Here is a 15,542-nt window from a genome sequence, read left to right on the forward strand (position 1 = left end):
TCATAGTTAGGGACTGTTGCTCTTGTACTGAGTAAACAGGGTACCTTACATGTAGTCCGCGTGGTAGTTTTGTACTTGCCCTTAGGTCGGTACTTGGCTGCGTCTCCAGACTGTAGCGCGTCGCAGATTTTGCGACGAAAAGGAGAGGAGCAAACCAGGACTAGAAGAGATTTATATCTCTTTTCCCGGTGAAACAGCAGTCGGGATCCCAGATGATCGATCGTGACGGCAAGCCACGCATATTCGATCCAATTGCTGCCAGCAACGGTGGTGGTTGTGAGAAAGCAATTTACGGAGCTCACGGGTTTAATCTCCGCTAGTACGGAACGTTCTCTAAAGTCTGTTAAGAGGAGCATTGCGATTTTGTGCTTGTACTGGAGTTGCTGCATCTCGACATCACCCTTATTCTCCATTTCCTCGTCAACACTTCTGGTTCTCTTGCGGGGTCACTCTCTTCCTCGTGCTGGTGACAAGAGGAGGTTCAGCAATTCTCGCGCCACCACTCACATTCGTTTCCACAGTTGATACATGACTTATCACTGCAATTTCATGACCCATTCCTGCCATTCACCCACTTTACCGGCCCTCCACACTCTCGCAGATCAGACTACAACGCGCCCGCCACGAAGTCTTGCGCTACATACGTAGCGACCTATTACTTCTTCCACACAGGCAGTCAGAGGCAGCCAGCCCAGACCGATCCAGAGGCACATCAGTACTTTGTCCAGATATATTGGTGCGCTCAATCGCAGCTGTCTCGTCAACCACTCGAAGTGACCGGATCTCGAAGAGCTCCTTCCCCAGCTCGAGCAAAGCACTAGCAGCCACAAGAGGAAGGAAGGGGTAAAGCCATCAGGCACCGCCCTGGTCGGATCTCGGGACCTTGGTATGTATTTGCAATTCTCACTTGCACTCTTTATTTGGTCATGCTCATTTCTGCGACCTTTGTATCATCGGTCACAAACAAGTACTGATTCCACGTAGACACATCATGAATCGCTTCTTGAACAAGAAGAAGAGCGGCGATGAGGTCCTCTCGCCGCCGCAGGCAGGGAAGAAATGGAGGAAGGCCAAGCAGAAGGCCCCAGTAGAGCCACAGAAACCACAGCTCGATCTGACTGCAGCACTCCCCTCAACAGACGACTTTCGAACCTCCCTGATCATGCCCAGCTTGTCCACGCGATTCAGCATGCTTAGAGAACAAGATGATCCAAGTTCGAAATTGGGCAAAGCGTCTGACGATAGCGTCCTTCAGCCGCAACGAAACTCTCGACTTCTGGACTTTGGATTTTCCTCAAATGCACTCAATGATATTGCTGAGGTGTCGTCGATAAACAGCTCGATTCGACCACCATTTGCGAATGAACGACATGAGTCGTACGCTTCGGAGGAAGGATACGGGACAGACAACGATTCGTCACACGGTGGCAGCATGATGAGTCGGGCGAGGCCAGGCGAAGGGAATGTGCTATTCGGAGGCAGACAAAAGGTATACAAAATTGCGACTGGGTCTGCAAGAAGCATTAGTGGAGCAAGTGAGAGAAACATGGGTGGAAGAATCCTCTACGAAGACGATCTGAACATGTCGGCCTTCCAGAAGTACCGTCAACATCAGCAGCGAGAGGCGGCAGCGCAGATGGCTGGCGAGGAGCATCTCACGCACGAGCAGGACAACGATCTGGGAGAGACGGGTTCGCTACAACACGACTCTGATGAGACCTTGAACGGCATAGGTCTGGGTCTTCTACATTCCGACTCCACTGGACCAACGTCTTTCAAACGCTCGAGTGATTCCACTACGACGTCAGCTCCCTCTCAAGAGCGCACGTCCACTTCCGCGACCTCTGTCGCATCTCAGGCTATCGGTACCGCGGTAACGACTCCTTCGCAACAACCAATGCCAAAGACCGCTCCACCTCCGGTTCCTCTGGAAAGATCGTTGACGAAAAGACGACTTTACGAGCAAGGGCTTGAAAGGAACATTCATCAGCAGCAGAGTTCGACTCTAACAAGACTCAACTCCATACAACGCCACCGATCACCAACTGTGGGAGGAGTCGCGTCTCCTCCTACCTTGTCTCACTCTAGAAGCATCGGCCAGATGCAGGAGAGAGGCTTCCAGCCGTACGTCCTTCAAAACTCGTCTCAGTCCGCTGCGAATGCATTCCCACCGCTTGCAATCCGTAAGCCAAGCTCGACTGCCTCTAGTCCCGTGGACAGTTACCCTCAGTCCCCTCTGAGTCCTACCATGAGTGATGCTGAAGAATACAAGACACTCCACTCTGCGCTTGAGCCCAGCGACCGCGGCAAGGCTACGGCGATGGGGGCCTTCAACAAACCCAAGCAGCAATACGACGAGAATCAATATATGCAACGGCAAGCCCAGCTGCAACGTTCCCATCAAGCGTCCATATCCAGGCAAGACTCTGTGGACTCGACGAAGCGATCTGATTTAGCACGCTTCGACTCGGCCAGACATACGGAGGAGAAGGTACAGCCACGATCTGGTTCGATCTCATCCCAGACAGAACCCAAACCAAACATGGCCTTCTCCGTCTTTCAGAATGCTGCGGTCCACAACCGCACTGTCCATGTGGACAATCCAACGGCACCACCTGCGGCGCCTCTGCCACCCCCTCCGACTATGGCAGACACCCACAAAACATTCTTCGGGGATATCAGCGCAAGTGATGATGAAGAAGAGGATGTTGCCTCGGAGAGCGATCGTGTAGGCTCTCATTACGCACCAAATACATTTTTGGCCTCTCCACCAAGCAATCGCTTCGCCCCGACTCCTCTGCCGTCCGTCTCTGAACACCCTGCATTGAGACACGAGAGTCCAAGCATTTCGGAGCTCGAAGAAGAGCCTGAAGAGATCGATGCAGACGGTGGCAATAGAGTCAATGACACCATCGCACAAGCTGAAGGTAATGAGAACGTGCCATTCTTCACTCAGATGCCAGCCGGTCTTGGACCCGAGTCCGAAGGTCGACCTGGGTCAAGTGATGATTACAAGGAAGACGTAGACTCTCCTACGATCGGTAAGAAGGATGGTCTAGGAGGACTGATCCAGCATCTCCGCAACACAAGCGACCAGTCCTCGATATATGGTATGGCGTCTGCTATGAACGCGACTAGCACAAACTCGAATGCTTGGGATCTAGACGAGCTGGACAAGTTCTACGGAGAAGGAATCACGACGAGTCCTCTAAATCGTCGACAATCGATTCCCGTCAGAGGTCAGCCTCTCGCACCAGCGCCTTCGAAGGGCAACATTTACTCATCCCGGCCGTCTACCCGGGACTCCGAGGTCATCGACGGGCCAATGTGGCAATCGGACTTCAAGAAGCAACACACACGTGATGCCAGTACGGCGACGCAGGCCGAACGCCAGGCTTTCGACAACGAGCTTGCGGCACGACAGAAGGCCATCCAGGAGAAGATGAGAAGCATCGTGGAAAGCGAGAGCAGAGCGACCAGCCCGGCACCCAGCGCCGGTGGTGCTCTGAAGGCATTCGGCATGCTGAAGAGCAAGGCTAGTCAGGAAACAATGTCAAGCCAGGGACCACCCAAGACGATGAAAATGCGTGCTCTGGGCATGCAGAGCAGTGTGCAAGAGAAGCAGTCTTTCTACGAAGACCCTCAAGCAAACGACAGTGGCTTCATTTCGCAGACTAATGGATGGACCAACACGTCGAATCCACAGTGGCCGCTGGGAGGATTCAAGGAGCAGAAGAGTTCGGCAACACATCCCTCTCAGCGCAGCCCAACGCAACGCGCGGCCAGCAGGGAGCGATCACGTACGCGCTCGGGCTCGGTCGCCTCAGCTAGCCGATCGAGAAGTCGCACCAACGCGTATCGAGACGAGTTCGCATCGCCTCCTGAAATACCGCAACTGCCCCAAACCCGCCCTTCGGTAGATACGGCGCAATCGGTGACGCCGCCAATGACAGGCGATGCGCAAGGTCGAGGTCGAATGCGGAGCAGTAGCAAGGCCAGTGCCTACTTCGACCACAAGCCTTCATTTCCCGCCATCAACACTCAGGTGTCGGGCAGAATGACACCAGGGGGCGGTTCGCTCGCATCAGCGTCAACAGCAACGTTTGCCTCGTCCAATAGCTCGATGCCTCGTCCGTCTTACTCGACGACGACATCTTCCAAGAGCGGAATGTCTCCACTGGGGGTGCCTCATGTGTCAGCGGTCAGACCGACGGGCAGTCTTCTCAGGAAGAAGACCATCACAAAGGCTGATATCGGCGAGCCGACTCTGATTTCGTCGACGTCCAACGTGGACACGGTGGACTTGCCTACGGCGAGGACGATCGTGCAGCCACCTTTGATTCCCGCTCTGAACCCTCGGCGGAGGGTGTACACAAATGGAGAAGGCGGACCCCCAGAGATGGGCCGTAGCGCTTTCAGTCCGCCACCTGGACAGCAAGCACCCGGTTTTGTCAAACCGGCAGGGCTACGATCTGTGCGCTCACAAGACAGTATTGATGGACCAGCAGCGAAGTTTGATGCCATTGGCTCCCCAGTGATGAATGAAGCAGGAATGTTCTAGGAGGCAAAATGCTAAGAGAAACAAAAGAAACAGTTCAACTCGGTTTGGGAGACGGAGTTTTCATCAAGGTCGGGGGTGTTATGGGTCGGGAAAGGACAGGTCAGGAGGGGATGGATTGGTTTTCTTGGAACTTGGGCAATTTCTTGTTTTGTTTTTCGTTTTACTGCACGATACCTATGTTTCTCTATATTTGTACTTGTCATGGTTTTTGTTCCTCGCTCGAGGAATGGAGATTACACGACAGAAAGAACGGAAGGCGAAGAATGTGATATCAAATGGCATGACCGAGTATCATTTTCCTCTTGTGGATGTTTGGAGGTGTTGCGGTGCTGATGTCTAAGACGGCTTGCATATTTCTGACTCGGTGACAAGCAGTGGAGCACAAGGTATGATGGTAAGAAAGTTAGAGGTTGTCGGGGTGAAAGATTGGTTAGTGGATGGTCTTTGCCAGTAACTAAACCAAGGGTGAATTGCAAGGACGTTATAAGCAGAACGGTTTGTGGAGACATGAAAGCAAGCGTGGATTCTTGGTAGAGAAAATCAATTTGACCCTTTCGGGGATTTGTTTACTAAGCCCATGTTTTGTGCTGTACAGCAGCATAGCGTGTGTGCTGCCACCAGCAACTTGAAGTCATGGCTCTCCATAACACTGACTAGAAACTTTTAGAGCAATAAAGAACGTGACACCGAGCTGTAAGGGGTTTTGATTTCCTATACGAGAGAAATTGTATCAGTCGTCTGCTTCTTCTGGTAACTGCCTGCTGTGTCTCATAGCGTCACACTCCTTCCGTCCCCCTCGTCTTGCCCATTCACCATGGACCGCCGCACGCATGAGGGACCGATGGACTTTGAGTATCAGAATGGGACTGGACCTATGGATGGCCGCTCGCCTTTTGCGCAGATCAGTATGAACTCGCGATATCAAGCGAACAATGACAAGAAGCGTGAGTTGTCTTCTCTTCATCACAATACTTCTTTCACATCTGCCATATCGATCATGTCCACCTCACGGTCTAGCTATGTATAAGATATGAGAGAATGGAACATCTGATCTGTAAAACAGGAAGCTGGGTCAAGTTCGAGCAATCCTCACCGAGCAAACCCAGCCTTCGCGAACCCGCCGCCAACCACCCGCATTTCTTCGACTACGAACCGTCAAAAGCCCTGCCTCCTGTTCCATTACACAAAAACCCTCTGTTCAACACGCCGCGCAAATTAGACGTCTCATATGACGTCGAATCATCAGGAGGGGAAACGCCCAAGTCGCCTGAGCACAGAGACGTAGACAGCGACGCCGCCACGCCCGACACGACAGGCATGAGGAGCCGCTTCGCCATCCTGGACACGACGACGAAGCCCGAGTTCAGAGCTGGAGGCGGCGGCGGCAGGACTTCGCCGACCAAAGACGAGAGAACAGGCAGCAGGCGTCAGAGCTGGTTCTCACGCACAATGTCAAGGATGAGTCCGCTGAGCACGAGCCCGAGCATCTACAACGGCATCAACGACACCAAGCAACGGAGCAGCAAAGGCACGAGCAGCAGCAGCAGCAGCGGCGGCGGCGCCGGGCATCACAGTAGTCGTAACGAGTACTCGCACGCCGCAGAGCGCAAGATCATCAAGAAGCGCAACAACACGCGACAGCAAGCGCTGGCATCGCGACGCATCAGCATCAGCGACGACGAAGACGACTCGTCGGCCGTCGAGGACATGACGCCCGACGTAGCTGTAGCCAAGTCGAGTCGTAAAGGTGCGAACAAACTAGCGACGACATCCAATATGCCGCCGCCGCCCCCTCCACACGCGACAGACGCGCAGAAGAAGGACGGTCCGCATTGGCTGTACACGTTTTTTCAGTTTCTGACAAACCACCCGACGCTGCCGCACATCCTGTCTTTTTACGCCCAGCTGCTGCTGAATCTCTTTGTCATCGGTGGCGTCATGTACCTTCTATACAGCTTCTGGGCCACGATCCGCGCCGACGTGGACAAAAAGTCCTACGAGGCCGTGTCCGAGCTGCTCGCTCAGATGGCCGTCTGCGCACAGCACTACACGGACAACAAGTGCGAGCGATCGACCCGTGTGCCGGGCATGGAGAACGCGTGCAATGAGTGGGAGAAGTGCATGAACCAGAACCCCAAGAACGTCGGGCGCGCCAGGGTCAGCGCGCACACGTTTGCGGAGATCTTCAATAGTTTTATCGAGCCGATTTCTTACAAGGCCATGGTAAGCTTTTCTTTTTTCTTTCTGTCTATATACACCTTGACTTGATGTCTGGGGAGGACTACCGCCCTGCACCTTGTTCCTACCTTCGAACACGAGCTAACAAAAAACCAGTTCTTCTGCCTCCTCATAATCTTCGGCAGCGTAGCAATCTCGAACTTTGCATTCTCAATCTTCAGAGACAAGACCGCCGCCGCCCAGCAGCACGCCAACGCTCAACACCACCACTACTACGGCGGCAACGGATTACTGCCGCCTCCGCCTCCGACGCCCCAGCGCGAGTTCTCCGCTGGCGATGCAGGTGCTGGAAACGGTGGGTATTGGACGCCGTATCACGGTCTTGAGCCGGCGCCTAGTCTGGCTTATAACAACAATAACCAGGACGCCGAGGGCAGTCCGGTCAGGAGGTTGCAGTTTCGCTGAGGCGGCCCTCTTTTCCCCCTTCTTTCTTTTTCCTGGGGAGACGATTATGCGGGTTTTTCCTTGAGCATGTGAAGTGAGGAAAAGAACCACTGTGACGAGGCAAGAAAGGATACAAAGGTGTTTCTGCGTGTGAGGGACTTGTATTTGGGTTGGATCTGGTGGAAGGGACAGCAGGATAGGATCGGACAGGATAAGACAAGACAGGACAGGACAGGAGTGAGGGGAAAGGTCAGCGGTGTTTTTTTTGGGGTTCTCGAAGCAGCAATAGCACAACAATGACGAGAGACGATCCTTTTCTTCTTCTTGCCCCTTCATGTTCGTCTGTTGACTGCACTCGCCTGGACCGTTCTGAGTGGCTCCGCCGATTCTCCTTGGTTCTTGTTCTTCATGGCATGCATGTCATGCTGGGTTCTCTCTTGACGAGACGATTGAACGTGATTTCGACGGTTTTTGATGGGCTGGGCCTCTTCGGGTAGTTGCGTTCGAGAAAAGTCGACTGTGGACTGGAATGTCATCGAGGCTTGAGGGTCTCTTTATTCGTCGTCGATGGTCGGCCCAGCATCTTCTCCTCCTCTCAAAGCTGCACAGACGAATAGCAGCAGATGCCGTTCCACCAGTCCCAATCCATCCATCCCGACGGATCCTGTCCGCGAGCGGAAGAGAAAATGGAATACGAGACGACTCATTCATCTCCGATTCTTCTCGTAGCATACTGTCGCGCCACCCATGCGGCGCCGTATTCGTCGTAGTCTTGCTTTGTGACCAGGACCTTGTCGATCAGGCTCCTGTCGCTGGCGAGGCGGGCGCCGCCGGTCCAGGTTGATTTGATTGGACTTTGTGGACCGACAGTCAGCAATAGGAACAAAGAAAATGAAAAGAAGAAGAAACTCACTCGTCCGCTCGCCGAACCCTCACCACGAAATCATCCGGCACCCTTATGCGCACCTCCGCCTCGAGTCGTTCGACGAACCCTCTGATCAGCGACGACCCGCCGACGACGACGATGTTCCCCAGGAACGCCTGCCACAGCTGCTTCGTCGGTAATGTCTCGAGACACTGCATGATTGTGTCCGGGATGCCTGATTCTCGCATGCCGACGTCGGTGGGGTTGAAGAGTAGCTCGGGGACTGTGAAGCGTTCGTTTGCTAGCGGGAAGGCTTCTTCTCGGACTGTCGAGATGCCTGCTTGTTGGTCGTTGTCGTCGTCAGCGTCAGCGAGGAGCCCGAGTTTAGCCAGGCGGGCGGCGCGCGACGCGTCGTGCGGTCTGGTGAAGCCGCGGTGGTGGCGCTCGTAGTCTGGGAGAACATAATCGACGCGGATGGTCGTGTCTTGGTCCTTGTTGTTGCGTGGGGCGTCGCCGATGGCGCCTTTCCATGTGTTGTCGAGGTCGCGGGCGAAGTCGTCGGAGACGAAACAGGTGTCTTCTTTGATCTGGTCGACGATGTACGGTTCGTCGATCAGGCTGAAGTGGCGCAGAGATATCAGCTGCGCGAGATAATTGCTCAGGTGTTTGCCACCAAACGTCATGCGTCTACTGGCTGGGTGGATGGGTCGTGCGCGGATCAATGGTGTCACTGTCGTGTGGCTGTATCCGGTGTCTATCAGAAGCAGATGCTCCGCCGGCTGGACTCGGGCAGATTGTGCATGAGGTGGGTCGTTGAAGAGAGCACGGGTGTCGTTGTATGCGTTCAACACCGTCGATGTCGTCCTGTACGCTGCTGCGAATTCAAAGTGCTCAAAGACAATCTCGTCGGTGTTTCTCTGCAGAGCAGTAGGCGCATTCGGCGCCTCGGCGAGGACCAGATTCGTCTCGTGTGGATCACATGCCAGCGTCGCGTTTGATGCGAAAAACTCATGTTCCCAGATGGCGGCTTCGGTGGGCCAGTTCACAATGTAGCCCTTCTGCACCGGGCGCTTGAACTGCATCTCTCCAAAATCGGTGCATGTTGACAGTTGAGATGCTATGTACGTCTTGTCGTCACGTGAAGACTTTGCGAGGCAATTGGGCATGACATGGCATTTGTATTGACCTTCCGGCGAGGATGGAGCGAAGCCTGCCTTGATCGTGTATGCGCCGGGATCGACCACCAGTGTGGCATCTCCGAGACGTGCTGGTGTTGTGACGGCGGTTGCAGCAGTAATAGCAACAGGAGCAGGAGGGGGAGTAGCAACGGTCTCGACGGGAGGCACTACACCAGATGACCTGGCCGATCTCCGCGACATTTTTATTGACTGATACCTTTTGGCGTCTATCTCAATGCGCCTTTGCTTGCATGATATCTTGCATTGAATCGAGTCTCCCTTTGTTCTCAGACTAGTATACCAGTTGCCTATACATGATCAACTTGCTTGTTTGACAAAGTAGAGTTGTGACGGGTGAAGTGTCTTGCCTTGGGTTGTAGTATCGGACCGTCATTTGTTCCGATGAAGTGTATAAGGTAGTAGTTATTAGCGGAGGGGAAGTGGATCTAATCGCTTGAAGTGGGGTATTTCAATGTTTGAATGTTTGAATGTTTCAATGTTTCAATGTTTCAATGTTGCATGTGAAAGATTTATTTTTCGTCTTTGGCGTCCAACATTGACATTAATCCACTCCCCACGTCTGCTTTTACAGCAAGGAAAAAAAAAGATACGACGTAAGCCTGTAGCTGGATATAGACAAAAACAAAAATGTCAAAACAAAGCGAACCACAGTCACTCGCAACTCTGCTCGCAAGTCAAAAGGCACTGCTCGCGCAATACCTCAACCACCTCTCGCCCAATGACCTCGACTCATCCACCCAACTACCGTCCAACCCGCCTAACCCTCTCAATGTCCTGCGCGACAGTGCAAAACTACTCAAAGCCCACACGACGAAGCTCAGCCTGCTGCTCATCAACAAGCCGTTCACCGTCTCCGCCATCACAAAAGTCCTGCGCGACATTTCGGGAACATGCCTGCCCGCCATGATGAGCGCTGTCGACATCTGCCGACCGGACATTTGGGGTGCCTTTCTGAAACAGCATGTCATGGCGAGTGTGCGCGCAGTCATTCGGGAGATGATAGTCTGCTATGACGAAGCTACCAACGTGGCCAACCAGGAACTCGAGGCGCTGGCTGGTTCGGCGCAGGCTACGGAGAAAGTGCATCAGGCGCAGGGCAGGAACAGTCTGGTCTCGACGGGTCTCGTCTGGGACGCCTGTGATGTTCTGATCAACCTCGACTCGATCGGCATCGCAGGCCTGGCCGTCAGGCGCGCAGGAGAATGGAGAGACACGATCAAAGACGCCACTGAAGAGCTGAAGGAATGGGAAGAAGGAGACGAGGAAGAAGACGACGACGACGACACAGACAGCATGGACGACATGTTCTCAGCTGCCAATGCTCTGCCCAGGAACCGACCAGATCTGAAAGAGCGCCTGGCCACTGCAAACGACAAACTCAAGAAAATCTGCATGCTCTACGCCGCCATCTCCAAGCGTCGTCTCAAGACCTTCACGCCCGCCATCGCAAGCATTCAGAAGAACATTCACACCTTCGACACTCTACTCACCGCTCTCAAAGACCTGCCGGACTCTGTCGATGATCTAGCCAGCGCATTCTACGATCTGAACACCGACCATGTCGACCGGGCATTGCAGACCTGTGTTGATTTGGCTACGGGAGCTGCACAGACTGTCGAGCTGAGCTGGACCGGCGAGCAGGACGAGTTCACCACTTGGGTCAAGAAATGGAGCAACCTGATGGAATGATTTTTTCTCTTCCCCCACGAGTATTTCACTCCCACACTTTGATGATCCAACACTTCTACGACCCAAGGATCGCCAATACACCGAACCCGACCACGAATGTCTCCACACCCAATGCTCCAGCAGCGCCCGAAGACGCGGTCGCAGTGGCAGACTCAGCCGCCGCACCAGTCGCAGACCCCGACTCCGATCCAGTAGCAGCCGCAGACTCAGCCGAACCGCTTGCCGAAGAGGATTTGGCAGTGGCAGAAGCAGACGACGACGACGACGAGCCCCCTGCCGTCGACAATGCGATGCCAGAGCACTGCGCCGAAGCAACCGATTGCACAGCTGTGTCAAACGTCACGTCAGCCGTTTTCGTATTCCCGGTCGTGCCACCATGAACATCAAGTAAAACCCGACTTACCGAGTAGATCAGAAGACGAACAAGTGCCTTTGAGCAGACACGCCGTGGCTTCCTGCGTGATCTTGTCCAGCCCGGTGGTGCATTGGCACGTCTGATCCGTGATGTCGCATCCTGCTGACGCCGCCGCGCTGGCGAGGCAAGACTGGGCGCACACAGGATATGCTACGACTGCGGCGCCTGTCGAAGTCGTGGTGGATGGAGGGGAGTCGGCGCAGCTGCCGATGGCGGCGACGGCGGCGATCGAGAGGAGGGCTGTTGCTGGATGCATCTTCTCGTTTCAGAGATGCAGTAGATGGACAGGTAGACGATGAGATTCAATAGAGCTGTCCAGTCCACAAGTCGTTTTCCTGGTCGCACACTTCGACTCCTCCAAAGTCAATAGAAACCAGAAAGATATACAGCTAAACACAAGAGAAAAAGGAACAGATACACTCCTTCCCAGAAGAGGACGGGCGACAAGGGACCTTATTTATCGCCAAATGCAGTGCGACCATTCAATTCATCCATGCTCAGGAACGCCATCCCAAAGCTTCGTCTCTGCTCTCTTCTCGTCCTCGTGCATATAGCTGGTCTCGTATACTCAAGACATGCCAGGCGACGAGAGAGCAAACAAACAAACAACAAAGGCTCAATAGTTCGTCTTGCCTCTTTCGACTCGCATCGACGAGATACGAAAAAACGTATTATTGTCTAGGCTGCGAGCTATCGACTTTTTTGCCCGTCTTCTTATCACCAAAATAGTAGATTGGTGTTGAAAGAACGAAGGAAAAAAAAATGATCATCGGGCGCGTTTTCGTGTTGTTTGCTACCTACTTTGCAGCAAGAAGCTCAGCTCAGCTCAGTACACAGAATCTAATTCCCCGACGTTCAGCACGGGCAATAATGAGGGCGAGAAAGGAAGAGGTTACCTATCTGGTAACTGCGTGTCATGTATACACATAGCCCCTCCCCTCTCTAGTCATCATGTGAGCAGAAAAGAACCGAGAGGTCGAGATGACCCATATCGTTTCTCTCCTTTGGAAGCTTATCGTGTGATATGTACTCTTATTCTCTACGAGTACTGCTGCCCCTATACGGCTCTTGGTCCTTTCTTCCTCTTGTTCACCCTCTGCCACCTACGACTCTACACGAAGAAACCAACGTATCTTCTTCGGCGCCTACTTCATGCAGGGTCTTTCGCTTCTCGTTTTCTAGCCCGCACGCAGCTGCAGGGACTCATGTGAGTGTGAACGCACAGGATGGCGTTCGGGATAAGAGAAAGAGGTGCGTGGCATGCATGCATATGCGAGGATATATTGTTTATATGCGTGGTTTGGGTTCTCCCCATAGTATTGATAGTACTGAGAAGCATGGTTTGGGGAGCATGGGCTGAGCGCACTGTGCACGCGTGAGGAAAGGTGGGTTTGCTACGCTATATGAGGTATTGTATTGTATTTCAGTATTGGATGTTGGATATCGGGGCTATGGGTGTGGTTTTGTTTGTTTTGTGTCCGGATTTACTGGTGATGAAGTAGTTAGCTAATACTTTTCGGTCATCGCTTAGCTATCTAGTTCAAGTGACCTGGTCGCAATCACCATCCCCACGGACTCGTGGTTGGGACTGCTCGGGTTCTATACACTAATCTTGTCGTTGAGAGCGAATTGATAGCCACCGCGTTGTGCAGCATCCCAAGGCTCTTCTCCACTCCCCGGACGCTCTCGAGCGCTGTCCCCTTCTCTGCCGATCACAATGTAATCCCTGACAATTGCCGTGCCATCCTTCAACCACCCCCTCTGCTCCTCTGTACAGCTCTCTGGCGCCAAGATGTAACACTCCACTTCGGGAGCAGGCAGAACATCGCTCTTCATCCACCAGGTATCTGCTGGACCCTCGGTAGCATACTCGTCTGTGACCTTGATCGTCCCAGTAGCGATATCCCTGCCGGCAAGGGAACGCATGAATATCTCATATGCTGCCTCGGGCTGATACGACGGAACCAGATGACCAGCTTGGTAGACGCGCGTGAACGAGAAGTTTCCGTATTGTCGTGTCAGCCCTGCGCTGTGGAATGGACTGATGACGAGTGGGCTATAGCCCGCGTCTATAAAGTCATCCTGAGAGCCCCAGGGAACCTTGATCGATGTTGCTTCGCCGCTGACCCAGTTGCAGGCGTAGTCTCTATCGCCATAGAACAGACTGACTTTCACTCCGTGATCTAGGATGTAGGCAATCTTCTCCAGCATGCCGCCTTTGCCGTAATCGCCGGTTTGGCCGAATGCGGCGGCCACAGCGGAGGCTGCGACGGTGTGATTGACGGGCACACCGAGAGCTTTCTGGACCCAGTGCTGGTTCAAGTAGCCTGATAGATACTGGGGTGGGAAAGCATCCGCATATGGATGAGTTATGTCGAACCAGCCAAACTTCTTGTTCCTGACGTACGCTTCGACTGTCGAGTTGGTCAAGTACTCGCTCGCCTTCGCGCAGTACTCGTTTAGCTTGTCGACTTCACCATAGTCGTTGGGGTCGGTCTCGAGCTGCAGCCTTCTGCACTCTTCGCCTTGTTCCTTGACACCGCCTGGACGCGTGTATTCGTACATTGCGTGGTAGTACTGATCTTCTGTGAAAGCCTTGATACCGTAAGTGTTGTTCCACGCGAAGGTGCTGTACGCCAATGCCGAATCTTCGAAGTTGATGCAGCCATTGATGATGCCCAAAGTGTCCATATGGAGGTAGTGAACACCCGGGCCGCTAATGGTCCCGTTGGAGATGAGCTCGTTTTGTTTCATGAAGTAGCTGACGAATGCTGGTCCATAGCGTCCACCATATGACTCCGTAAATAGAGAAATCTTCTCGTCGTGTGGTTTGTATTGAGGAAATCTAGTTGAGAGATCAGTACGCACGCTATCACGTCGAAGCCGTTGCCTGAACGGTGGTAAAGATGAATCCAGGCACTTACTCCTCGAACCATGTCTGCGCAAAATGCCAAAGAGCTACGGCGGCATGCGTAGTCGAGTTGGCTGTAGTACTAGCATTTAGACTACTGCCAGTACCCACGAAGAAGGTGGCATTTTGTTCCGGCACACCATTCGAAAAGTCCGCTACAGCATACTCTGGCTCATCCAGGTAGGAGTCTCGGGCTGTGTTCACAGTGAAGTTGGTCAGAGTGTCGTACGAGAACCCGACCTGATTTGGCTGATCGATATAGAGCACATTGACCTCTGAGTTCCTGAGAGGGCCTATCAGAACATACTGCAACTTGCGGGAGAACAAAGGCTACTCACCAAGACCAGGGGTTCAGGTAAGTACTGTTGGAGTCGGCATTGACGAAACAAGGTCCATTCTCAGCGAGAGCTCCATACATGGAAGATCCACCAGGGCCACCATTGAGCCAAATTGCAAGTGGAGCATTATGAGGATCCTTGCGTGACTCGAAGAACCAGAAGAACCTAAGAGCAACATCAATCCCTGTGGCAGAATACAAATAAGATTAGCCAGTCCTACGTGTTGATGGGATAGTCTTGATTCTCGTGTGGCTCGTCCAGTGTATTTGGGGGGAGATGGACGTATCCACTGTATGAGCGAACCCCAGGAGTGGTTTCACAGATGCCTGGCTACGCGAGGTCAGTGATAGGCGCCTCTCCAGACTTCACATAGACGATTACTTCTTTGTATGAGATAGTCACTCCCTCATGGAACTTGGACTTGAGCGTTGTGACTCCCTCAGGTGTCGGAGGGAACTGAGCCGCGGCATATCTCACTACGAGAGCGTTGGCCAATGCTTGACGATAGTTGAGTCTCATACTGGAGACTAGAGGCAGCTACAATTATCAACAATGCCAGGTGTCCTTGACACAGCTGGACTGCAGAACTCAATGTTATTATCATGGTCGAGGTCATCGTGTCTTAATTCGGATGCCTAGTTGTGGCTACACTCAAGGTGCCAGGATAGGAAGGTCAAGATAAGGTTCTACTGTACACCATGCCAAAACACAAATTTCTAGGCATCAATGAAGTAAATCTCGAGGACCACGTTGACTCCTGCAGGATTACGACGGGTGGAGCGAGCATGTAGGACTATACCTGAAGTTCAAAAGCAGTCTGCACATCCCAAGCGTCTTAGACATACTGAACCAGTGTGCCAGAGGACCTGCGTAATGTCTGCTCAACATGTGTAAACATATCGATAGCTACAGCAAAACTCGATGGGTGGCATCACAGTGACC

The 15,542-nt window shown here is 53.1% G+C and overlaps 6 protein-coding genes across 6 annotated transcripts; 3 read left to right on the plus strand and 3 right to left on the minus strand.

Moving 5' to 3' along the window:
• Positions 1–991: 991 nt before the first annotated feature.
• Positions 992–4,561, plus strand: AAFC00_005963 (uncharacterized protein; the record flags this gene model as incomplete). Its single annotated transcript, XM_069345833.1, has 1 exon — positions 992–4,561. One exon carries the CDS (start codon positions 992–994, stop codon positions 4,559–4,561), a length of 3,570 nt encoding a protein of 1,189 aa, XP_069198041.1.
• Positions 4,562–5,375: 814 nt separating this feature from the next.
• AAFC00_005964 (uncharacterized protein) lies at positions 5,376–7,204 on the plus strand (the record flags this gene model as incomplete). Its single annotated transcript, XM_069345834.1, has 3 exons — positions 5,376–5,505; positions 5,625–6,784; positions 6,896–7,204. 3 exons carry the CDS (start codon positions 5,376–5,378, stop codon positions 7,202–7,204), a joined length of 1,599 nt encoding a protein of 532 aa, XP_069198042.1.
• A 682-nt stretch (positions 7,205–7,886) lies between these two features.
• Positions 7,887–9,427, minus strand: AAFC00_005965 (uncharacterized protein; the record flags this gene model as incomplete). The annotated part of the gene is made up of 2 exons (XM_069345836.1): positions 7,887–8,037; positions 8,097–9,427. 2 exons carry the CDS (start codon positions 9,425–9,427, stop codon positions 7,887–7,889), a joined length of 1,482 nt encoding a protein of 493 aa, XP_069198043.1.
• A 447-nt stretch (positions 9,428–9,874) lies between these two features.
• Positions 9,875–10,936, plus strand: AAFC00_005966 (uncharacterized protein; the record flags this gene model as incomplete). The annotated part of the gene is made up of 1 exon (XM_069345837.1): positions 9,875–10,936. The coding sequence occupies one exon, from the start codon at positions 9,875–9,877 to the stop codon at positions 10,934–10,936; it is 1,062 nt and encodes a 353-aa protein (XP_069198044.1).
• A 55-nt stretch (positions 10,937–10,991) lies between these two features.
• AAFC00_005967 (uncharacterized protein) lies at positions 10,992–11,607 on the minus strand (the record flags this gene model as incomplete). Its single annotated transcript, XM_069345838.1, has 2 exons — positions 10,992–11,263; positions 11,340–11,607. The coding sequence occupies 2 exons, from the start codon at positions 11,605–11,607 to the stop codon at positions 10,992–10,994; spliced, it is 540 nt and encodes a 179-aa protein (XP_069198045.1).
• A 1,343-nt stretch (positions 11,608–12,950) lies between these two features.
• Positions 12,951–15,119, minus strand: AAFC00_005968 (uncharacterized protein; the record flags this gene model as incomplete). The annotated part of the gene is made up of 5 exons (XM_069345839.1): positions 12,951–14,196; positions 14,276–14,545; positions 14,601–14,765; positions 14,821–14,930; positions 14,982–15,119. The coding sequence occupies 5 exons, from the start codon at positions 15,117–15,119 to the stop codon at positions 12,951–12,953; spliced, it is 1,929 nt and encodes a 642-aa protein (XP_069198046.1).
• Between the last annotated feature and the right edge of the window lie 423 nt (positions 15,120–15,542).

Source organism: Neodothiora populina (assembly GCF_041146345.1).
Source record: "Neodothiora populina strain CPC 39397 chromosome Unknown canker_contig_6, whole genome shotgun sequence".
Taxonomy (NCBI): domain Eukaryota; kingdom Fungi; phylum Ascomycota; class Dothideomycetes; order Dothideales; family Dothioraceae; genus Neodothiora; species Neodothiora populina.